Raw genomic sequence first — 24,818 nt, 5'->3', positions numbered from 1 at the left:
AGGTGGGTCATAATGGAGACTCTGTAGAGTATTACTGGAAGCAGTAGTATATAGTGCCTGTGAGATTAGGAAAACTTCATGGAAGTGGTGACACTTGATGCTGGAAAGATTTACAGGAAGAGATGGATTGGAAAAAGCCACACAGAAAGAAAAGAGCAGCTACTGGGAAATAGCCAATGCCAATGAACTACAAAAGGGAGCAGAAAAGGGAGGGAGGTGAGGTTGGAAGAATGGGGCTCCGATGCTCAGAGTATTGGTGTGTTTTTCTAGGGCATGTGGTCTTTGCCCTATAAAGATTAGGGAGTCCTGTGGAGTTTTAAGCAGGAAAGTTAAAAATATTAAAATTTTAAGAAAGAAAATGCTAGTCGTTGAGGAGATGACACTAGGGAAGGAACAACGGAGGCATCTCTGAGCCCCACCTTCCCCTAATCTGCTCAATACATTTCTCATTCTCTTCTTTGTTGAGAGAGCTGCAAAGGGTACTTGGCTTTGGAGCCATGAATGTTTCATTTACTTTCTCCCATGTAGCTACACACTTATCTAGCTACTGTATCTGATAATGACTGAGAGCTTACAGTGTGAAAGGAATCATGCTGGGTTCTGAGGAGTTAGGGATGAGTAAGACTGACATCTCATCCTGGCCATCTTTGGGCTTAAGAGTCCAAAGGAGAAAAGAGGCAAGTCAACAGGCTCTTCCAGCACAGCAGGTGGTGATAAAAGATGTATAGAAGGCTGAGGAAGCTCATGAGGAAGACAGGGTAAAAGTATCACAGTGCCTTCAGAAACTAGTGGAAGTTCAAAGGGGCTGGAGCACAGAGTGTAGGGGAAGAGTATGAATAGAAGGGGATGGAGATTTGAAGACTGCAGTGGGCCCAATCATGAAAAGCCATGAGCACTATGTTCAGAAGCCTAGACTCTCAAGGGTAATGAGAAAGGAAAATCAGGGTGTGACATGATGACCTTGATAGCTTCTTGGAGAATAACACTGGAAGAGCTGACCACATCTAATGCTTGTTAGTCTATGCTGAATGCTCTACAAGCATTAGCTCACTTAATCTTCACCCCATGAGGTAGGTTCTAATTTTTTTTTTCTCTGTAGTCCTAGGGATTGAACCCAGAGCCTCTGCAGTGAGCAACATGAACTGCCTATTTTTGTATTTTTAATTTTGAGACAGGATCTCATTAAGCGGATAAATTGCCCAGGTTGGGTTTGATCTTGCAGTCTTCCCGTTTCAGCCTCCTAGAGTGCTGGAATTATGAGTGCACCACTATATCTGACTGTGATCCACACTTAGAAGAGAGGTAGTGAGAGACAATCACATGTTCTAGTATGAAACCAGGCCCCCTACCTTGAAGAACAATAAAGTGACCGATGAGAAGTGAGTAGATTTGAAAACTAGAGCTTGATATTTTTGGAGATTGGCTGGAAATAGGAAAGGCAAAATAGTGAATTATGACCTTCTCATCCTAGTTTGAATTTGAATTGTACTCCCTACTAGCTGGTTGCCTTTTCATTTTTTGGTGCAAATAATCACCCTCACTGTACAGTGGCTTCATTTCATAAGGGGCTTGAGGTGGCTTACAAGAAAAACTCTGAATAATGATAAAAGAACAAAAACTATAGAAGAGGCCCGAGGCCTCACCTGCTGTGGTCTGTGTATAGTGTTTCATGAGTTTTCGAGTCTTTATTGGTATGCTCTGGCCTCCATTCCACATGCCCAGGTTTTTGTATTCCTTTCTCACACAGAGTCTTGGTTTCCATATTCTGTCCTCATTCTTGTACTCCAAGTCATCATCCCATAATGCCATAATTTTGCCCCACCTCAAATTCTTCCCATCCAACAAAAGTACACTTTTAGTTATATAGGTGTTGCTTTATTTTTTTTTTATTTTTTTTTTATAGGTGTTGCTTTAACTTGATCTTAACTATCCAGCAGAAAAGTATAACCATGAGGTATAAAAAGTAAATCCATATTAATATGCTGAGCTGTAAAAGGCTTAAGTCAACAACTTCAGACAATTGCCAGTTCTGCTGATAACCCACTACTATTATGGACTATTGGACTATATTGGGTTATTTTGCTGAATTCAAACACCTACATTTGAATGGCAACAGAGCACCCATCTCTGACAAAACAAAATAAAAAAGGGGGATATAAATGAAGGGCCATTTTGTAGTGAAAAAAGGTATCTGTATATACAAAATAGTTAGGATAGATATATAGCTACTTTCTCTTAGTTCAATGAGAAGAAAGATTTGTGCTAATAGTGTTTAGACAAGATACCATGTCTGCATCTTGTACTCTGAATAACTACTATGAAGATAATATGCAATGTATTATTATAACTGACCTACTAACCTGTTTTGAAACATTGCTATTTGTTTCTCATTAAAATTACTAAAAAATAAATGAATTTTAAAAAAATTTCTTCCAATCCCTGGCTTTTTCTCTCGTTTGTTGTAATTCTCAATTTTGCCTCTCCAAAGAACCTTTGTTGATTATTTTCATGCATTCCAAGTTGGAAGATGATTTACCAAAGCACATATGTATACTTATCTGTCCTTATTAAGAACATATTTATGTGTTTTGAGTATAGATATGTCAGGCAATTGGAGATGATCCCTGAACAATAACTAACTTGAATCAGTCCTTATACAGTAAAGTTCCAGGTCAAAGTGAAGAAGCAATATCACAGGTGTCCTAGGAAGCTTTCATCTATAATGAGGTAGGGTTTCCCTTAGGCTTTCTGAAATAATAAAAATTGTTCATGGATTTCTAGTAATACCTTTTGGGCCTCTTAAGAGATTAAGAGATTCTCAGGGCTTTGGTTATAAACTAAGGGATTTCAATTAAGTGCAGTTTTTCCCCACCCCCAAACTTTCCTATAGACAGCTCAGACTCATCCACATTTTAGGTCAAATCTTCCTTTTCTGCTTCTTTCTCTTCCTCCTCCTCCCATTAAAGTCTAACTAAATTCAGCTCAGAAATCGCTATCTGAAAGCTATAACATTTGTAGCCTCCTACCAGCCCTTGGAATATTTACTGATGGCTCTTGCTTTATTGCTGTGAAAATTTTTAGTTTGAAGCAGTAAGCATACTGAATTCTATTCGGTATGTAAGTTCACTGAGTGATAATAAAAATAATCATAATGACAGTTACTATTAGTGGAACTCCTACTTGTATCTCTCAGATACTACACCTAGGCCCTGTGCATATATTATCTCATTGTATTTTTCCCTACAAACATCCTATGAGAGGTATGCATAATCATTTTCATTTTATATATGAAGAAATTTACATTTACTGTAATTAATACTTTACCTGAAATCATTCAGATAGGAAGCAATGCAACTGAGATTTGTATTAAGGTTCTGCTTGGTTGTAGAGTTCATGTTACTTATTTTTTCAGTATGGTCAACATGATCTAACAGAATGGTGGGCTGGCAGTGGGGGGATATTCCACTGATCCACAGCAGAGGAGACTTGGGGACCAGCCTTGGGATTTGGTGGGATGTGGACAAAGTAGTTTGCTGTCACACTGGCAACATATGCTGTAGAGATTGTTCTATTGGATTCCAAGTACCAAATGACTGATGTATTTTTACTGTACTAGAATAGCAACGACTTCCTCCCCTAAGTTGAAAGGAGGCCTCATCCTCACTTGGATTGTTTTTCTTTCTTCAGAAGAGTTCTTCACTAGGGCTATAAAAGCTTCTATTACTTGGAGAAGACAATCACATTGGAGGTGTACTTCTTTATTCTAGGGATTACTTTAGCCTGCCTTTACTTGGCCTCTGCTTCTGCTAATAGAGAGAAGGTCTAGTGATGACATTCAATCCTCCACCACACCACCTATCTCCTCCACATCAACCCTCACCCTTCCACCATATAATCTATACAACCTGTACACAACCTGTAAAGCCTCTGAGGAGCCAACATGGTGCATTTTTGCTCAGCTTTACTCAAGGGGTCTGTGAAGGCTCACTCCTAAGCAATGGTGGTAGAGTTAAGGTTTTTAAAAATGCTGCTCCTAAAGTAAACACCAGATCAAGTCAGGTCATGTGTGCCACTGGGGGATACAAGGCTAGCAGCCAGACTTATGACTGACAGGCTATGGGAGCCCAGATAATCACTTTTCTCTGAATTCTTTTCACCTGTAAAAGAAAGTGATGAATTATATGGGTACTTAAGTGCAGTCCAGGTATGGACTCTCGAATACGATAGATTCAGAATTGGGCAGGTAAAAAACATTGGCATATAATCTAGGTTTATATGTTCCCCTCCAAAATTCAGGCATGACTGAATGAAGTGGGGCTTAAAGGCGTGATTAAATACTTTCCAAACACAGAAAAAGTTCCTTGTCCCTTAATGGTTAGGGCCTTTATAAAAGTCTTCACAAAGCATTTGGTCACCTTGCTAGCTTGCTTTTAAGACATGCAAGGACTCAATGTTCTGCCTCTTAGAAGGATGCAGTCTCACCAGACCACACAAGCTACTACTTCCTTGATTCTAGACTTCCCAGTTTCCAGAACTATACAAAACAAGGGTTTGTGCTCTTCATAATTTACCAGGACCAGGTATTTTATTGGAGTAGCTCAAATGGATTAAGATAAGGTGCTTACCCAATTCTAAGTGTGTGTATGTAGCAGAGGTGACAGGGAGAGAAAAAATAGTTAGGATACCAAAGCCTGAGAGATTACAAGGACCACTCCAAACAGAACAATGGAATCCCACAGGCTGAGAAACTGTTGCTTAAAAAGAAACGCAAGAGACAATGTAAGTGGTCACCAATCTATCAAGCTGGTTCTATACCTGCTACCTCATTTATCCTTGTAGGATGAGGACAAACCCATTCATCTCTACCTTTGTCTGTAGACTAGTGGTAACATTATGACAGTTGGGGCAAACTTTGCCTATTTTATTATAGCTTGACAGCAGGATGAGTAATGATTCTGCATTTGCTACCTCTGCCTCTGAAATAAAGTCTCCTTATTAGGACAGAGGTACCACCATGGTGTGACCTCAGAACTACCCTTTTTAGGCACTCAAGTCCACATCTGTATTTTTTTTTTAGCATCTAAAGCCAAGTAGGCAGGACTGTGCCTCCTGTCTGTAGTGCTGTGCTGAGCAGCTATGAGGGTAAGTATACAGAAAGAATTCAGAGGTGTCATAGACTTAATCTTTTATTCTGGCAGCTACAGAACCTAGAAGCTACAGGAGGCTTGGTGTCTATTTGATGTGAAAAAGCTACAGCCATCCCAGGAAAACCAACTAGGATGTGGCACACTATTTTGTTTCTCCTTGTTGACCACAATTTCTTGCTTTAACAAGTACTGAGGAAAGTAGTATTTTGATAACCCAGACCTCTTGCTTTTAAGCTATGCCCCACTGATCAGTAAGGAATATTCAAGGGACAATTCAATTTCTTTTCTTTTTTTAATGTATTTAGTACAGGGTCTACAGGGTCTCACTACACAAATCAGGCTCATTGTGATCCTCCTATTTTCAACCTCTCAAGCGCTGGGATTACAGGCATGTGTCATCATACCCCATCTCAATTGATGTATCAGTGTGCCCTGGAAGCAGGGCTGGCATGGCATACTGGGCATCGAACCCCGGTCCCAGGTTTACTCTGCTGAGCTGTCTGGCAAGGGGATAATTCAATTTCAAAACTACATGGGGAAAATAACCATAGAGATAATTTATTAATTTAAAATTTCATACATGTATAAATATTTACCCACATTAAAAATCAGACTAAATCAGAGCCTCTACCTCCCTCAGCAGATTGTATTAGCTTTGCTCTTGAGGAGTCTCTACTTCCCATGGTCTGTGGTCAGCACATCTTCAGGATGCTTCTTGATGTTGGAAGGAGGGACAAGTGAAAAGAATGGCTCTGCAGGAGGAAAAAGTCCCTCTGTCCTTATGACGTTGGGATGCTCTGGATAAACCCCACTCTGAGTTCAGGACTGGATAAACACAAGTGTGTATCCAGCAAGAGTGATGTCATCACAAAGTTTTCTTTGATCAACTTTGATTTTTAAAGTCATATGCCTTGGGCTTTACTTAGGAGAGTTTCTTTCTTTTTTTTTTAAGGTACCAGGGATCTAACTTGGGACCTTGCACATGCCAGTCAGCCGCTTATGCCACTGAGCTGTCGCCTAGGCCCTACTTAGGGAGTTTCAATGGACAGACTCTGTTGCATTTCACAAGCATTTCACAAGTACTGATTTGTTTTTTTCCTACAGGGTGAATAACGCTGCAGCATTACCTGTGGCACCCTCAACAGATGTCCAGTCTTGCTCTGGATAAGCCATCAAGGGGCCAAGTAAGCAAATCCCAACCAGATGCTGTTGGAAGCACTTAACTCCTTTCTTTGTAACCACATTCAGCTTCCAGGCTCTGAAACAATATATATACTTCAAAGTAAATTTCATACAGATTAAATGTTAATATTATTCAACTAATAGTGAAGATACTAGATTATGTACAAATTCACCTCCAATTGCCCTCACACCAACATGATCATAGTGTCTACAGGACAGAGAAGGCAACCAGTGGGGCAGTATGGCACACGAGAACTGTGGTGACTGACACTCTGTTGACTGAAATTCTTCTTTTCTCCTCTAAACTGCCCATTCCAGGAGATCAAGAAGTAAACTCTATTTGCTGGCATGTAAAGGCTCCCAGAGCCTTTAGTTTTTGGCTTCTGTTTATGATTCTTATAAAGGCAGATAGGCTCTTAAAGAAATGATAATCTTTGTCTTGATTCTTCTGGATCCTTTCCCTCCAGAGAGCAGGAAGGATACTGGTGTCCAGAATGAGTGTCTACAGTTATGGCTGGTCTATGGTAGAAAGGCACACTTGAGCTGGTGGTGACACATGGGCAACTCTGGAAATCTACTTTTGAGAAACTGGCTGAGGGTTCTCAGTCTGCAGACATTTCTGCCACACCAATGAAAACACAGGAGTCCAAAGGCAAAATGAGATGAAACAGATCTGGTTACTTTCACAGGGTACAAACTTTAAAAGGAAACTATAACCTGTGATGATTTTCAAGTTTTCAAGGGGTGATTACAACTAATTAGTCTTGGCTTTGTATTTACTCAGATTAAGAATATGATATTAAAAACTATTTTTCTCTCTTCCAAAATATAAAGACTCAAACAAAGGAAGCCTGGGTAGAGCAACAGGTCCAGGTTCCATCTGAAAAGATGAGATTTAGATCTTGGACAAGAAAAAAAGGGCGCTCAGTATGGCTTTCCTCCATAGAGTGTATGCCAGGGCCTAGCCAGCACAGTGCCTCTCACCTTCATAGAGAGGACAGAGGAATGGACTGAGTCCCTCCTGTGACATCTCCCCAGATACAGCCATGGAACTTCAAGAGTACATGTGCTCAAAGGTGAACAGATACTACCTACAGCTTGCTTTTATTCATTCTTAGAAAATGGAGATATGATCACCTAAAAATTGGCAGGGAAAATGTCTTGGGCTTACCTCTCCAGTGATCATTCCCATAGGATTTAATGGTGCTTGTTCCCCAGGATTTGTCTGGTCCTTCCCTCTAGCCTACAGAGCCTTCTGCTTATGGGATAGGGAGCCACCCAGCTGATTACTACTACAAGACTCACTCACATCTGGTCCCCAGTGCTACTTGGCACCAACTCTAACCTCAGAATTAAAGGATAACTCAGATCAAAGTGGGGGTGATAGAACAACAGAAAAGGGCACTTTTATATTCAAGGGATCTACCAGTGGGTAGGTTTTGCTTGTGCACAAAAGAAAGCCAACTTTTCCAGCAGAACTCCGAGAAGAAAACAAATGAGGTGGTGCTGGGTATGCAATGGCGTCTACTCTGTACAAAGTAAGCACAGTTCTAAGCTGATTGGTGTTAAAAAGATAGCATCTCCCATCCTGTCTCCCATTAGTGTGTTATTTACTGATTAGGCTGATCAGAAACATCTTAGGTTAAAAAAAATCTTAGGCTGTTGGAATGATTTCTATATTCAAACATAACAAGATGCCAGTGATATAGGTCCCTGAAAAAGGAGAGACACAATTACTTTGCAGTTAAATAATTTAACATCCTAGCTCAGTGTGTGAAGAAATCTGTAAATTTCCTATGAAAATTTTGTAGCCTGTGTTTCAAAGTCAAATGAAAAATATATCTTCCAGAATTTGCTTCTCCTCCAGGTCTTCAGGGGTCCTGCAGGCCCCCATCTTCTTCCAGGTTGATTTCTGAGGACTAAGTCGGAAAGTGCTGTGATTCCATGTCCCAGCTTCTCTGGAGGGATGAGGGTGAGGTTTGGAGGCAGAGTGTGGGCTTAGAGAATGAACCAAATCCAACAGAGATGTCTCGTACCTGTGAGACACAAAACCCAGACATAAACAGATCAGGCTATCAGAACATTAGAAACCAAGAAGCCAGTTATGGGCTGCCCAGCCAGGGTGAGAGTGAGGTCACAGATCACATCATGTGCTATAAGAAGCCTCCTTGGGGTGACTTTCTGGAAGGAACACACAGAACAACTTCAAAAACAAGGTCCCAAACTGTCAGCTCCTCTCTTCTGTTGATCTCTAACACTCCTTCCTAACTTATGAAGAGAGCAGGAAAGACAAGCATGATACAGTAATAGCAGTATCTATTACTGCTTAGTAGGTCCAGGGGGATAGTGGCTCCATCACCTGATATATATGGATTCTTTATCATTCTGACTGGGCAGAGAAGGAATGAAGGACAATACACAGATTTTTCCATAGCCTCAAAGTAATATGATACTTCTCATCATATCTGGTTGCCCAGGATCAGTTGTTCTCTCCCATAACAGAAAGGCAGTGGGTAATGGCAAACATCAGTAATGCCTACAAACTGAGCAATGCCTCTTCAAAAGTAATTTAGAATATTTTTTTTAATAGATGAAGAAACTGAGGCCCAGAAATGTATACATAAACTGGAGTCACTAAGCAAAGTCTTAGTTGAGGTTTACTTTTTGTTTTGGGGGCTGAGGGCTGAAGCCAAAGCTTTCAGCTTGCTAGGTAAGCATTATACCACTAAGCTAAATCCCCAGCCCTGACAGAGCAAAGTCTTCAATCTTTCCACCTAGACAAAGAAGAGGTATAGCTAAATGAGAAGTAAAAGAAAGAATGGCTGTAGTTTCCAACTATGCTTTATTTAAAAAGTATACTATGATTACTGCTTAGTAGGTCCAGGGGGATACAACTAAATATAGTCTTGTAACCAGACTATTTTTCCAAAATATTAATTTACTTCAAAAAATGTGTTTCTCTTTATAGTCCTGCTGTTATTACAAAAATTCTTTTTTTCTAGGAGTAACATTCAGTTATAGATGATACTATGGGAGGAGATAAGATCTGTGCTAGGCAGTGCTCAGAATTCAGATGCACCTCATAGCTTACTTTGTTCAACAAGTGTATGGAAAGTACTTTTGGCATCAGAAAAAAAAAATAACTTGGAGGTAACAAATACCTAAGATTATTTTTAAAAGCAGAGCTTGAAAAAAAAATCACCCTATCTATTATAAGAATGATAAATGCCATAAAGTAAAATACAAATGAATTCTTGTGGGACTTTGCACCAATCACCAGAATTAAACAGTGTTATTGTTAGATTGCATTCTGTGAGCAGTATGTTTTAGTTTGGTGAGGTGACATCTGACAGGAAACTGTAAGGTTAATCAACTTGGTCTGACCCTTTTGAAGCTCTCTGGTATTTGAATAATTTAAAGTGACACTTTACTTATCAAAATACCGTAAGATACCATCTTGTAAAATACCTGCTGTGTTTTACCCATAGGCATTAAATATGTTGCCTCTACTTTATAGAATTGTTACTCAAAAGAGTTTCCTAGGCACAGAGACTGACTTCAATAGCTTCATTAAGGACAAATGATAAGTAAAAGGCTTATTTGGTCTACTCTGCTGGGCCCATCCTGCACTGGGCTGAAGTATTATTAATTCTGTCTTCTTAGAGCTCTCTTTCCAGTTTTGTTCACCTCTGAGCTAGCAAGATACTGAGAGAAAACACAAAAGAAGATGGAACCTCTGCTCATTTGATTTGGCTCCATGTTCCAGTTCAAAGAAGGGCCAGTCTTACCTGACTAAATGTATAGGTACATTATAAATCTTGCTGAGTTTCAGTCACATCCAACTGCTGCCTATACTCAGATGTGTACCAGATGTTCCATCATATTTTGCTTATTTTCTCTATCCATTAATATTTTTGTTTAAATGTCATCTCCTCAAACAATGCTTTCTTTAGCCACTGTATACAAGTTAAGCATCACTCCACAGACACTTCACTCGTATTTCAGTTTCCTCATGTCACTCAATAGTACTTAAAATATGATATATATCTTCCTCAGTAGTCTGGTAGGGTCACTATGTTTACTGTTATTATTTCTAGTGGCAAAGAATAGTATCTGGTACAAGGCAGGTGCTAGATATTTCTTAAAGAAATGAATGGTCTCAAGGCTTAAGTTTTGGCACCTTGTTCCAGAGGCAACTTTAAAATCTTTGAAACATGAAAAATATTACTCATCCACAGAATCTTCTTTCACAAAAAGGATACTATATATAGTTTATGTAAATTATATTTTAATACATTGGGAGCAATTTTCCATAATAATATTCTATATTACTTTAATGACTTCAGATTTCTTCATTTGCTGGATATACTTAAAGATATTTAATCAACTGTGCATTGAAAACCACTTAGCTTAGGCACAAAAGTCTTTGAGACTAAATCTACTAATCTTATTCCGTCAGCCAAAGCCCAACAGGCTCTTTCCATCTCTGTCATAGGTTAACAACACTGTCACCTTCATTATGTTCTTTATTTATTTACTTTTATTTTCAACCCCTCCTCTCACCTTCAATGCTTCTGGATCTTTTGTTTCATTGAAGGTGGATCTTCTCTCACCTTCAATGCTTCTGGATCCCTACTATATTTTATATTCTTCATAGAGTAATTCTCTCTCCTAGTTTTAGAGAAATTGGACTCTTCCTGAGGTTAGTGGTTCTCTTACATCTTTTCTGAGTGGAAAATATTTATAGTTAACATACCCCATGCATTTCTGGGTCAAGAGTTAGTATTGGAATCCTCCTTGGCTTTTCAACACTATTTCCTGGGCTTCTTATAACTCTTATTCTCCTGGGGACACTGTTGTTTGCTCTACTACCCTCAACTTCTCTTCCTCTGTTTATAGACTCTCTTTCTTTTATTTTCTTTTCTTTCTTTCTTTTCTTTTTTCTTTTTTTTTTTTTTTTTTTCTTTTCTTTTCTTTTATTTTCTTTTCTTTCTTTCTTTTCTTTTTTCTTTTTTTTTTTTTTTTGCAGAACCGGGGATTGAACTCAGATCCTTGCGTTTGCCGGTCAACCGCGTATCCTACTGAGCCATCTCCCCAGCCCCTATAGACTCACTTTCAACTACTTCTACTCAGCAACTTTTACCATCATCTTCAACCAATACTCTGACTTTTTAGTTCTTCAACCTACTCTTAATTCTAAAAAGTTTCTCAGAAAAAAAAGTTTCTTAGGAAGACTTTTTCATAATCATATTCTAGAACTCATCATCAATGAACATAGTATCTATTCTGAATTCAGTAATTCAAAATCTAACAATTTCTTAATGCTCATATTTACCTTTCAGCCTTGGTTTTTCAACCACTCCCACTATCCTGTCCATTGACTCATCCCACCATTAATTCAGTTATTGTTTTAAAAACTGGGAGTGTAGTAGTGGTAAACTTTTCCTCCTGGGACATAATGCCTTCTCTTTATCCCTTATCCAACTACTTTTTTTTTTTTTTTTTTTCTGGAACCAGGGATTGAACTCAGGCCCTTGAGCTTGCCAGGCAAGTGCTTATTCTACTGAGCCATCTCCCTGGCCCCATATCCAACTACTTTTGTCTAGTGGACATTGGGCTGTTTCTTTTTTGGTTATCTATATAGAGCTATTATGGACATTATGACATTCATATACAAGTTTTAATATGAAGACGTGTTTTAAATTCTGTTGGAATCTGGGACGATACCTAAGGATAGGATTCTGGGCCACATTATAACTGTTTAAACTTATAAGGAATTGCTAGACTGTTTTCTAAATGTCCATGCCATTTTACAGCATAATCAGCACTGTGAAAAGGACAGTAATGTAGAGGCCTTTTTCTTTTTTCTTTTTCCATAATTTTATTGAGAAATAAATAGCAATGAGACAGTTTCAAATCAAATTGGTAGGACAGTTTGTAGAGGTCTTTTTCTAAGATCATTACACTTCTTTGGAGCAGATTCTTTAAATATCCTGGATGGCAGGGAGACATGGTATAACTCTTGAACAGGGAAAGAAAGGAACTGTTTTCCACTTGCAGATTAAGAATTAATCATTTTCAGTGTTTTCTGTCTCATTTTACTTTTCAAATGAATGACATCCTGAGTCCTTCCTTTTTGGTTGAATCTCTCCTGGGAATTAAAAGTTCCTCATGAGACTAGCATAGGCAAGAGTACTGTGCTTTGAACACCCACTTCATTCCATTTTCAGTTCCAACCTCCATCTTCACTTTCCAATATTCATATTGCCCCTAAGTCCTAATTAGTAATATACCTGATATTTAAATTTCTACAATACACTCTTCATTTATAGAGCATTATTCTCTATATATACTAATAGGTTTTTTATGATTTCATCATATAGTTAGAAAATCTATATAATATTCTTTTTTTTTTAAATTTATTTATTTATTTATTTATTTTTGTGTGTGTCCAGCTCAGCCCACCAGGGGGCGGTGCTGGCTGGCATGTGGTGCTGGAGGATTGAACCATGGTCCAGGTGTTTTGCTAAGCTTGTTCTAAGTAGGTGCTTTAGACCACTGAGCCATCTCACCAGCCCCTATATAATATTCTTAACTAGTCCTCATAGTTTTTTCAATATCCTTAAAATATTATTTTTAGCTAAGAAGAATAGATTTATAAAGAAGGTAGAAGGATAAGTAATTATTAAATGGCCAGGAGTCCTAAAAATCTTCTTTTTTTTTTGGTATTGGGGATCAAATCTAAGACTGCACTTTCCAGGCAGCCTAAAATCAGTTTTAAAAAGTTCTTTATTTGCTAAAGCAAAAATAGCCTGGCATTCAGGTTTCTACAGCATTTATAGAATACCCAACACATTCCATAGGCTGTTCACACTGATTTGCCAAACCTAAGCAGAAGAGGTTAGTAAGCATAAAAGATGGGTTTGAATGTGCCTGTGGGAGCGCAACCTCATGAGAGAACTACTCAAAAACCACGTATGTGCAAACACACAGGACTGATAGTATGATTCAGCACCTTATCTTCTGAATGTTCTCCACTCAACATAGATACTGTTACAAGAGGGCTCTAACCAATTCAACATTGCTTTTTGATACACCAGAGAGTAGATACAATGCAAAGCCAGTATATCTTGGATGAAGGCTAAAGAACTAACAAGGATTTCAATGATTATCACAGGAGACCCTTCAGTCACGAACAGTTTTAAAGTACCATATTAAAAGGCATAAATAACAGAGTAATAAAGCTTATTAATGTCATTATAATCTATATATTTTTTATAATTTTTACCTTTTCAGCGGTTTCTTGTATGTGAAAGAAAAGGAACTAGAAATACCAGTTCAATGTTGAAGATGAAAACCAATATTAGGAGGCTCACAGAACATGATTTTAAGAAGACTGAATATAAAGCTACATTAATGAAGACAATGTCATAGAAGTGAGGAATACAGAATGCAGTGAAGAAGAAATACATAGCTCAAAAGAACAAAAAGTTCAAAATTTATCAATGCAAATTGACCAATTAAATTTTATACAGATAAAGAAAGGTAATTCAATATAAAAAGGACAAATTTTTCAACAACTGCTGCTGCAAAACTGGATGGACATCCATCTGTACCCCCCTGTAAAAAGCATAAACCTCACAAGTTCCACAAATGTTAACCCTAAATGGAACATAGATCTAAATGGGAAACAAATAGGGGAGGAATATCTGTAACTTAAGAGTTAGGCAAAGAGTTCTTAGACATAAGAGCACCATACACCAATGATGCTGGTGATGGATTCTCTTAGTTTTTCTTCATCTGAGATTGTCATTAATTCATGTTTTTTTTCGTTACAGATATTTCCACTGGATATAGAATTCTGAATTGATGATTCTTTTATCCCAGTACTTTAACAATCTACTCTGTTCTATTCTTTTTGGTTTTCTGATGAGAAAAGCTTATAAGCCAGTTGGGCATGGTAGTTCATGCCTGTAATCTCAGTATCCAGTAGACTGAGACAGGATGGTTGCTCTGAGTTTGAGGCCAGCCTGGGCTACACAGTGAGCCTTTGTCTCAAAAACCAAAACCAAAACTAAAAACATATAATCATTCAAATCATTGTGATTTTACAATGTAACAGATGTCAACTGTGGGCACTTCCAGTGTTTTTTCTAGTTTCTAATATACTTAGATGCTAACCTATCATGTGTTTTGGAGGGGGTTTCTTTGAGTATGCTGAACCTCTTGTGTCCTAAACCAAATGTGAAATTTTTTCTTTTACTATCTTTTCTACTTATTGCTCTTTCTCCTGTTTCTGATATTCTTTCATAGATTCCTAAGGCTGTGTTTATTTAATTTCAGTTTTTCTAATTTTTCCTTTTGTGTTGTTCTGAATGGATTATCTCTACTAACTTATTTACACATTCACTGACTCTGCCATCCGTATTCTACTAAGTCCACCCAGTAGAGTTTTTTTAATTTTTTTTCATACTTTATATTTTTAGTTTTAAAAGAAGAATTTGGTTCTTCTATTTTCTGCATTTTGAGGCTATAGGGCTTGTTTAGATGCTGAGAAGAATGTTGACTTCTTTAATTTTGTTTTAGCAGAAATTCAGCTAGGATTGCTTCAGGATATAGTTCTAACTTTTAAGGCATTATTACAATGTCAGCTTGGGTTTCAAAGCACTTGCATAGCTATTTGATTAAAAAATCAGTAAATGTTTATGATACATGGTAATAACATTTGTCTTGGAGGATTAGTATACAATCATACCACATGTTGATCAATTTTACTCTCCTCTACCCCAGCCCTCATCTGTCCTACCATCCCCTGGTCTTCTTTCCATCTCCAGAGTCTACCTCTTTGTTGCTCATTATTGTTTATTTTGCCTTTAAATTATCTATATTTGGGTTTCTAGTATAAGTCAAACTATATGAAATTAATCTTCTGTTTCTGATTTGTTTCACTAAGTATTATAGTTTCAAAATGCAATCATTTTCCTATAAATATCTCAAATTCATTCAGCTTTAGGGTTGAGTAGTATTCCACATATATGCACCACATTTTCTTATCCATTCATTTGCTGATGGGCATATAGACTATTTCCACAATTCAGCTATTGTGAGTTATGGTGCTATAAACAGGGGCATGCAAGTGTTACTACAGTATGATGACTTTATTGAATTGTTTTTTAGGGGAAGTTTATTTTTTGTTTTTGGTGCTGAGGAAACCCAGGGCTTCCAGCTTGCTAGGCAGACATTCTACCACTGAGTCAAATCCACAGCCCCCAACAATATGATGACTTCAGCTCTTTTGGGAAGATACTTAGCAAAGGTATAGATAAATTTAATTGAATTTATATTTTTAGTTCTTTGAGGAACCTCCATACTGATTTCCATAGTCGTTTTACTAGTATACATTCCCATGGACAATGTGAAATTGTTCCTTTTTTTCCACACAACTTCACTGGCATTTGTTGTTTTTGGAATCACGATGACAGTCATTCCTACTAGCATAAGGCGAAATCTGTTGTTTTGATTTGCATTTCTTTAATCACCAAGAAGCCAGCTGTACCTGTTCTGATCGTTTCACTTGTCCAGTTTTCTTTCCTGTTAGATGTTTTTATTTTGCAAGGGGGCATTTGGATTAACATTGCATGGGCCCTACCTAGTGAATAAGGTAAACCCTGGACAGTGGTCAATCCTCTATTTCAGTTCTCAAAGTCTGTGAGAAATAAGACTAGGAATCAGAAAATATTTTCCATAGAGGAGATACAGTATTTTTTTCTTTTCAATCCAAGTGGTAAAATCTATGAGAGGGTGTATCTAATAAGGGAAAAGATATTTTATAACATGTAAAAAGAATAATAGTTTGAGTACACTTTAAAAAATCCAGGCCTTATAATGAGAAGAATGGAATTCTGCTTTTATGGAAGGAGAGAACATTTCACTTATTTAGGGTTCAAAGCTAATGTTCCATGTCATCCAAATTGAAAATGTTCACCTGTTAGTGCTGAGTTACCATGAGATATTTATGTATTTCATCTTTAAAAATGTTTTCATATAGGTAGGTATTGTCAAATATGATACCAATCTGTAAGCATATGATTTCAGGTAAACATTAATAGAATTCCATTGCCTTTGAGCATGACATTACGCTGATAGGTAGAATCTTCTCAACTGAACAATTAAATAGAGTTTTCAATGGAGACTTCCTTTGTGCTTCTATCCAGATCTAAAAGTTTTCTGAAACTGTCAATTGAGCTCAGAAAATATATCAACTAAAAGTCTGTGATAACAAAGGTTTCATTTATTAAATACTTAATAATATGGAAAGTATATAAAAGAGCTTGATACTACTTATACTTCAGACATTAGTTGCCATTGAGAATGACATCATAAGCTTACACCTGAGCATGTTTTGCTTTGTAATTTTAGGTTGTTCATAAAAAAAAAACATTATGCGGTCTACAGAAAAAACTAATTTTCAAGTCTATTCAATGTTTAATAGTAATTTGTTATGGTTCAGATTTAAATGTCCCCCAAAATCTCACGTGTTTAGCAGTGGAGCTTTTGGAGGATGACTGGACCACAAGGACCTAAACTTGTTCAGTGAATCAATTCACTGATAAGATCATAATTTTAAGGCATTCTTGGGAAGACATAGGAAGTTAAGAGTTTGGGCCTAGTTGAAGAAATGGGATCACGGGGTATGACCTTGGGGACTGAACTCACTACTTTCCTCTGTGACTCTTCCTGCTTGCCCTGAGGCTAGCAGCTCTACACAGCCTTCCACCAGGATGTCCCTGCCTTACCACAGGTCTGGAAGCAACAGAGCCAAGTGAGTATGGACTGAAACTTCTAGAGCCAAAACAAATTTCCCCTCTGTGAATAGTTCTTCTTAGGCATATCATCACATTGGCAAAGATCTGACAAAGTCGAAGGTGATTTTGCTCAAATAGAAAAATTTTAACTTCAGTCTTGAATTTTAAAAGAGCAGATAACTTTACCATTGTTAACCTACCAAACCATTATGTCACAAACAGTATATTTATCCTCTATTTCTAAGAAAAATTCATGTAACTGGTGTGGTTAAGTCCTTGAAAGCAAATAAATTTTACCAATGATACTACTGATTCATAACACAAGAGAAATTTCATTGCTTTTCTTCAAAGTAGCTGCTGTGACTGACAATACACAATCATAAACTTGAAATTTCTTTCATTTTCACAAGCTTTGCAAATTTGTCCAACAACATTTCTTTCTTCTTCAGATATAATTTTAATGTCATTAGTTATAATTCATTTTACAGACACTATTTTAGTTTGTACTTAAAAGTGTTTCTCAACTTCTTTGAAAAATATTTTTATTACCTATATAAACAACTTTTAGAAGGCAATTCTTCAGTCATGGTTAATCTCTTGGTACAGATTTCAACCCAATAGTGTCTATAATGGTCAACTTACCAACAGTGAAGGTCAAGTGCCCAATCTAATTTGTCTAGTTTACATTGCTGATGTTCCTTTCAGTGTTAGCTCTTTAGGCAGTATTAGCTAGTCTACCTGTATCAACGGCATTCTCTTTTTGTAGTTCTCTCCTGTTCAGTATCCTGTCCTGTAAACACTAGTCACTTTGGCCTCCTTGTACTTCCAACTCTGCTTCTTTAAGGTAGTGAATTTCTTTAGTTCCACTTAAAGTCCAAGAACATAATTGTTTTTCCTTTTCCATTGTTTTTCCTCTTTTGGGACAACTGTACTGTGTGTTGGATGATTGAAAACTCTTCACAGATTTTGTACTTTTTAAAAATAATTTTACTGAGAAACAAATAGCAATGAGGTGTTTCAAAATCGATTAGTAGGACAGTTTCAATCATCAACACATTGCATATATTGTTGTCTTCTTAGTGGGTATTCATACTACAAGATGCAGACATGATATCCTGTCCACAAATACTATTAGAACAAATCTTTCTACTCATTGAATTAAGAGAAAGTAGCTGTATATCTATCCTATTTTGAATATACAGATACAAAACAGTCCTTCATTTGAATTTATTTTTATTTTTATTTATTTGAGAGAGAGAGAGAGAGAGAGAGAGAGAGAGAGAGAGAGAGTGTGGTGTGTGTGTGTGGCCAGCTCAGCCCACCAGGGGGTGGGGCTGGCTGGCATGTGGTGCTGGGGGATTGAACCGCGGTCCCTGATGCTTTGCCAAGCTTGTTCTAAGTAGGTGCCTTAGACCACTGAGCCATCTCTCCAGCCCCCAGTCCTTCATTTGTATCCCTTTTTTTTGTTTAGCTTTGTCAGAGAAAGATATTCCATTGTCATTTAAATATTGTAGGTACATGAATTCAGCAAAATATTCCAATATAGTCCAGTAGTCCATAATAGTAGTGGGTTATCCGTAGGACTGGCAATGTCAGAAGTTGTTGACTTGAGCCTTTTACAGCTCAGTATATTAATATGGCTTTACTTCATGGGATCAAGAGCCAAAGTTATCTTGAGTTCTTTAGAAAAAATAGCTATTTTTACTTGTAACGTTGTAACTGACCTAACATTGTCCTATGAGGTAAATTTCTCAGCATATTGTTAAGCATAACCTATCTAGCCTCCACCGTAACACTGGAGCCAAGAGAGAGACAATATCTAAATCTCAGAGAGGAGATTTTCCCCACAGTGCTGGAGTCTGCTTACCTGGTCACCCCAATTACGTCTTTATACACACTGATTCATGATTTCTGACTAAAAACGTCCATGGACCTTCTTCCAAGACACAAGGACCCTCTTTCAGGCTAATTTAGACCCATGTTCCTAGGCCATGGGCACAAGTTTGGCTCAGAATATATTCTTATTTCCTTTGAAGCAGAGTTGTATGCCAATAACAAGAATTTTCAGGGTTATACTTTTAAAGTTCTCATTAAATATAAGAGCAGAATTAACTTATGCTCCCTAATTCTTCCAGCTCCTACTCAATAACTGTGCTGCAGGGTATTATATTACTCTTCCAACTACCAAATCTACAGCTTGCTTGCATCTTTTTTTTTTTTTTTTTTCTGCTGTTACTATCTCCTAACAAAAGCTGATCCTTTTTTGTCTGCTCTGAATCCTGTCTCCTGACACCTTGGGCTTCTTCATCATTTGATCATCTGTCCTCTCTTCTTCAACATTACTGTTTTTCTCTCAACTGAATTAACAGCATTCAGACATGCTCTACTATCTTCCAAATATTAAACAAAACTTTCCTTAAAGTTTTTAAAGAGCAGTAATAGCTAATACACACAAAGGGAACAGTAACAGAAAAAAAAGTCATTGTTTTGCAACCCTAACCTAGTCAACAGTCAGTGACTGCAAAAGCCACTAAGTGAAAGGTTGAAGGTTGATAGGGACCTTTAATAGATGGATCAAGGATGACATCATCTAAGCCCACTGATTCATCTTAAAGTCACAAAGAATAAGACAACTAATAATTATTTTTTTCCGGATATGTTATAAAAGAAAGTATACAGCATTACTTATGGAGGATTCTTATCAAAAACCGATGAAATTTTAATTAAGTATCTACATTTAATTGTCAGTTTTTGTAAAACACAAAGTATACAAGAATAGACTGACAGCTCAAGGATATAATCAGCTAAGAACTACAATGTGTATTATCTTGTGACAAATGACTCAGCTACTTCAATAAATGGCTTTGCTAACTGTGTTAAGATTAAGTTCACGTGCACACATACTTCTAATAGATGACCATTCTTTTTACATATTTTAAAAGGTAGCATGATTTACATATTGTCTCTCTCTCCACCCCCAATGATTCATGTATTGGAGGCATGGAACTTAGTGTGGTGGAGGGAGGTGACAGACCCTTAAAGGAGAGGCCTATTTGGAGGTCTTTGGGTCATTTGGGATATGCCTTTAGAAGGGATGGAGGTGCTTCTGGTGGGAGTCTGGTTAGCACTAGTTAGTGAGATGGTTGTTACAGGAGCCAGACCCTGCTCCTACCCAGTTTCTCTCATGGTCATCAGCCATGAGGTGGTGCTACAAAGAAAGAGCCTTGCCTGAGTGTAGCATGTTGCTTAGATGTTCAGTATCCAAAACTGTGAGATAAATAAAACTATTATTTTTCACTTTTTTTTCCCAAAGTGGATGATAGATATTGAGATGTAGGAAGAAAATGTTCAGGTGGGAAGGAATGGGGTGGGGGGAAGGAAGAAGGGAAGGGAGGGAATAGAAATTGAAAAATAAAAAATTGAAGGAAATTAATAGAAACCAAGTTTTCTAAAGGGAGAGAAAAAGAAAGGTTGAAGGGAATAGAAAAAAATTAAGACGTATTATGTACAGGTACAGATTCCCTATGACGAGTGTAATCATTATGTATGTCAAAAGTATACCAATAAAATTAATTTTCCAAATAAACCCTTTCTTTATAAAGTTAGCATGTCTCAAGGTATTTCATCATAATTACAAAATTGTATGTCTTCTGATTTGAGTGAGACACAAGTAGTAACAAAAAGACCAAGGAAAAATTTCAGAATCTATATCCCCAAGATTTTGTAACTTAAGAAGACTAATATCATAGTCATCCTAATAGAGCTAATCATAATTTGGCCATGCCATTTCTAGTAATAACATCAGATTAACATCATTCACAAAAACATTACATTCAAGGTAGTAGTAAGAGGCCAGCCTCTGAAGTCAGAAGCTGGATTTGAATCTGGGGCAGGGCTGGTGTAGCATGTGGTGCCAAGGATCGAACCACAGTCCCCTGAGTCTGCCTAAGCTTGCCTAAGCAGGTGCTTCAGACTGCTGAGCTATCTCACTGGCCCTGGTTTCTTTCAGTTTCTAATTAAATTATCTTGGACAGTTTGCTTAATTTTCTAAACTTCAATTGTTTTATATATAAAATTGGAGTAAAAACAATGCTTGCTTTTCTGCAGATTAGTAGTATATATAAAGTGCTTAGTAGTAAAGGGCAAATAATAACTTCTCAATATTATTTGTAACATTATTGTTAGGGAGCAGTAAAGTCAGGAAAAAGGAAATTAGATGGAAGGATCAGAAAAAACTCTAAATGTGCCCTTAAAGCTATCACAACAAAATATAGGAAAAGCTGCAGAGGGACACGATTAGTGACAAATCAGAGGGAGAACAAAAGATGTGAAGGTCATTTGTATGGGATACTTTTCTGCATGGGGAAAAGAGACATAGTGTGAAGTCAAAAGATAAAATGCAGGCCGGTCATATAACTCAGCAGACTAAACTGCCTGCTTTAGGCAGAGCTCAACAACTAGGGTTTGACCTGGGGTATGTCATATGGGCCCTGCCCCTGGGGCATGCTGAGATAGTGATTGAGACTGGGTGTGGTAGCGTGTGCCTGAAATCCCAGCACTTGGGAGGCTCAAAACAAGAGGATCACTACCAGTCCAATCTATGTAGTGAAACCCTGTAGACCCTGTACTAAATACATTAAAAAAAAAGTAAATGAAAAAGAAAAAAATGATAAAGTCAAAAGATAAAATGCAATCTGGGAAAAATATATGTGTCATACTAAAAGAAGGACTACTTTTATTCATAGGAGAAGGAGCACTCATAGGAAAAAAGTACAAATACCAACAACTTAATGGAAAAATACAAATAATAGTTTTTAGAAAATTAAGCCTCCTTAGGGTCAGCCAAATAGCTCAGTGGATTAAAGCACTTGCAAGCAGGTGCAGGGGATAGGGGTTACAACCCAGGGCCTGCCTTGCCGGCCCCGTCCCTGGGGCACGCTGAGACAGCAATTGAGACTGGGTGTGGTGGCACACACCTGTAATCCCAGCTCTTGGGAGGCTATAAACAGGCAGATCACTACGAGACTGATCTAGTAGTGAGACCCTGAACGCCCTGTAAACTCTTCTCTAAAATAAAAAAAAAAAAAGAAAAAAAAAAAGAAAATTAAACCTTAATCATAAGAGAAATACTAACTTTTCTTATAAGATACTATTTTCACTTCTCAGCCTGGCAAAATATCAAACTTTTTGATGAGATTTTTGAATGCATGATAAAATAGGTATTTTTTTCAAATATTGCAAGTGGGATATAAATTATATACTCTCTACTAATATACAATGTGGATGTATTTATGAAAATTCTAAATGAATTCATTGGCCAGGAGTGGTGGTACATAGCTGTAATTCCAGTACTCTGGGTGGCTGAGGCATGAAGACTAGAAGTCTGAGCTCACTAAGCAACTTAGTGAGACCCTGCCTCAATATTAAAATACATACATACATACACATAAATAAATATTAAAAAGGGATGGTAACGTAGATCAGCATGAAGGCTCTGAGTTCCATCCCCTGTATTGCAAAAACAGCAACAACCACAAAACACAAAAATACTTGTGACCCTCAATTTCTGGGAATTTATTCTGTAGATTTTGTCACATCTGAATAAATGGCCTGTGTTAAAATGCTGTCATTGTAGCATTGTAGCAATCATGAAAGAATGGAAATAACCTAAATATCTGTTAACTAGTGGAGTTAGTGGAGTAGTTAACTGTATTATGATTGCTATCTTGGAATATTATGGAGTGATATGACAGAATAATGCAGATTTTTACTATATACATTCATATATGTTATGATCAGGCATGGTGGCACACATATGTAGTCCTAGTACTCGAGAGGCTGAGACAGGAGGACTGCTGTGAGCCAGAGGTCAGCCTGGGCTACATAGTGAGTTCAAGGGCAGCTAGAACTCCATTGTGAGTCTCTCTCTCTCTCTCTCTCTCTCTCTCTCTCTCTCTCTCTCTCAAAAAGTCTCAAAAGACTCATGTATTCAGAGGAAGGACTTTTGGAAGGTGACTGAATCATGAGAGCTTTAGGTAGGGTTGAGGAAGCAGGTCACTGAGGGTTCAGTCTGGAAGTATGCATCTTTCTCTCCCTCTCCCCCCAATTCCTGGCTCCACGAGGTTAGCAGCTTTCCCCTAGCACACCCTTCCACTATCTTGTTTCGGCCTTGCAAGGGCCTAAAGCAATGAAGGCAGCTGACCACTGAACTAAGAGCTAAACTAATCTATGACTAAGAACTATGAGCCACACTAAACCTTTCTTCATCTAAGTTGTTTTTCTTACATATTTTATCACAGCAAGAAAATCTGACTAACATAGTATTCATAGCCTTGATCAGTGATGGTGAATCTTTTAGAGCTTTCAGTGATACAGACAGCCCATGATGGCATGTGTGCCATACGTTCACCACCACTGGTCTAGATCAAATGTATGTGGACACTGGAAACTGTGCTACTTAAAAATCCAAGGTGAATACTTAGTTGACCAGAAGACTGAGTGGGAGAAAGCCTGATTTTTCATTAAGTGTCCTTATGAACTCAGTTATCCTACATAAAACAATCATTCTAAAACACTTAAGTTTTCTCCTGGGCCAAGTGTATAGGTAATGCAACTGGACACAAAATACTTTAATGTGTTCCATCTATAACCTACAGCATTTTTAATAGAACAATATGAAGAAATGATTTGGAAGAAAGCAGAGACATGGCTTTTTATGGAGATTCTTGGGCTAGGAAAAAACAAAATAAAATGCTTACGAGTGATCCAAGAATTAATTTGGGTCTTATCTGTTTTCTTTTTCCTTTTTTTTTTTTTTTAATAAGGAATCAAACTCAAGACCTTGTGCTTGCCAGGCAGGCACTGTGCTGTTGAGCTATATCCCCAGCCCCGTTCCTTAATCTTTATCTGCAATTGTGAAATCAATTTCTCTCTCTCTCTCTCTCTCTCTCTCTCTCTCTCTCTCTCTCTCTCTCTCTCTCGTCATTGTTTCTTTCTTTTCTCCTCTCCTCTCCCTCTCCTTCTCCCCCTCCCTCCCTCCCTCCCTCCTCCTCCTCTTCCTCCTCCTTCCTCTCTCTTTCTCTCTCTCTTTCTCAACAGGGCCTCGCTAAGTTCAGGCTGGCCTTGAACTTCCTATGCAGCCCAGGCTGGCTTTGAACTCACAACAATCCTCCTGCCTGAGCTTCCCGAGTGCTGAGATCACAGGTGTGTACCACCATTCATAGTCATGAAATCTTAAAAAAAAAGTACTGAATATTAAAAGATTTTTTCATAAACTTTTTTTTTTTCCAGAACTGGGGATTGAATTCAGACCCTTGCGCTTGCCAGGGAAACCCTTATTCCACTGAGCCATCTCCCCAGCCCCCTCATAAACTTTTTGATAGCAACATCAGACTTAATCTAAATGGATATGGTCAAAAAATGTTTCCTGAGCCAGCATGAGACTCTATTCACAGTTTATTCCAAATACTATGAATAATGCATTATGCTGATCCTCATATGGTATATGTACCACGCTATATTTTTTAAAAAGTGTATTTTGAAATATATTTGGCTTTAAGAGTTTTAGATGAGGGATTACAGACCTGTATTACTGTTTCTCTTGGTTATCAGTTCAAGTTGTCTTTATATTACTGTCACTAACAGAAAGAACATTCTGAAAGCTGTATTATCCTCTTCAACAATT

General features: G+C 37.7%; 1 protein-coding gene across 8 annotated transcripts in view; it reads right to left on the bottom strand.

Annotated features, from left to right (window-relative positions):
- Positions 1-5,734: 5,734 nt before the first annotated feature.
- Positions 5,735-24,818, bottom strand: part of Kiaa1328 (KIAA1328 ortholog) — a 434,847-nt gene continuing 415,763 nt past the window's right edge. For 7 of the 8 annotated variants that reach the window (XM_004623599.2, XM_023714438.1, XM_023714421.1 and 4 more), the window contains one exon: positions 5,735-8,365. In XM_004623599.2, coding sequence (XP_004623656.2) covers positions 8,155-8,365 — 211 coding nt within the window. In that variant the 3' untranslated portion in view covers positions 5,735-8,154. The remainder of the gene's footprint in view (positions 8,366-24,818) is intronic. The other variant, XM_023714416.1, reaches the window with a different exon arrangement.

The sequence above is a fragment of the Octodon degus genome, unplaced genomic scaffold (genome assembly GCF_000260255.1).
Source record: "Octodon degus isolate 3935 unplaced genomic scaffold, OctDeg1.0 scaffold00003, whole genome shotgun sequence".
NCBI lineage: Eukaryota > Metazoa > Chordata > Mammalia > Rodentia > Octodontidae > Octodon > Octodon degus.
The sequence above is the reverse complement of the archived record's forward strand: the minus strand, read 5'-3'. Positions and strand labels throughout refer to the sequence as shown.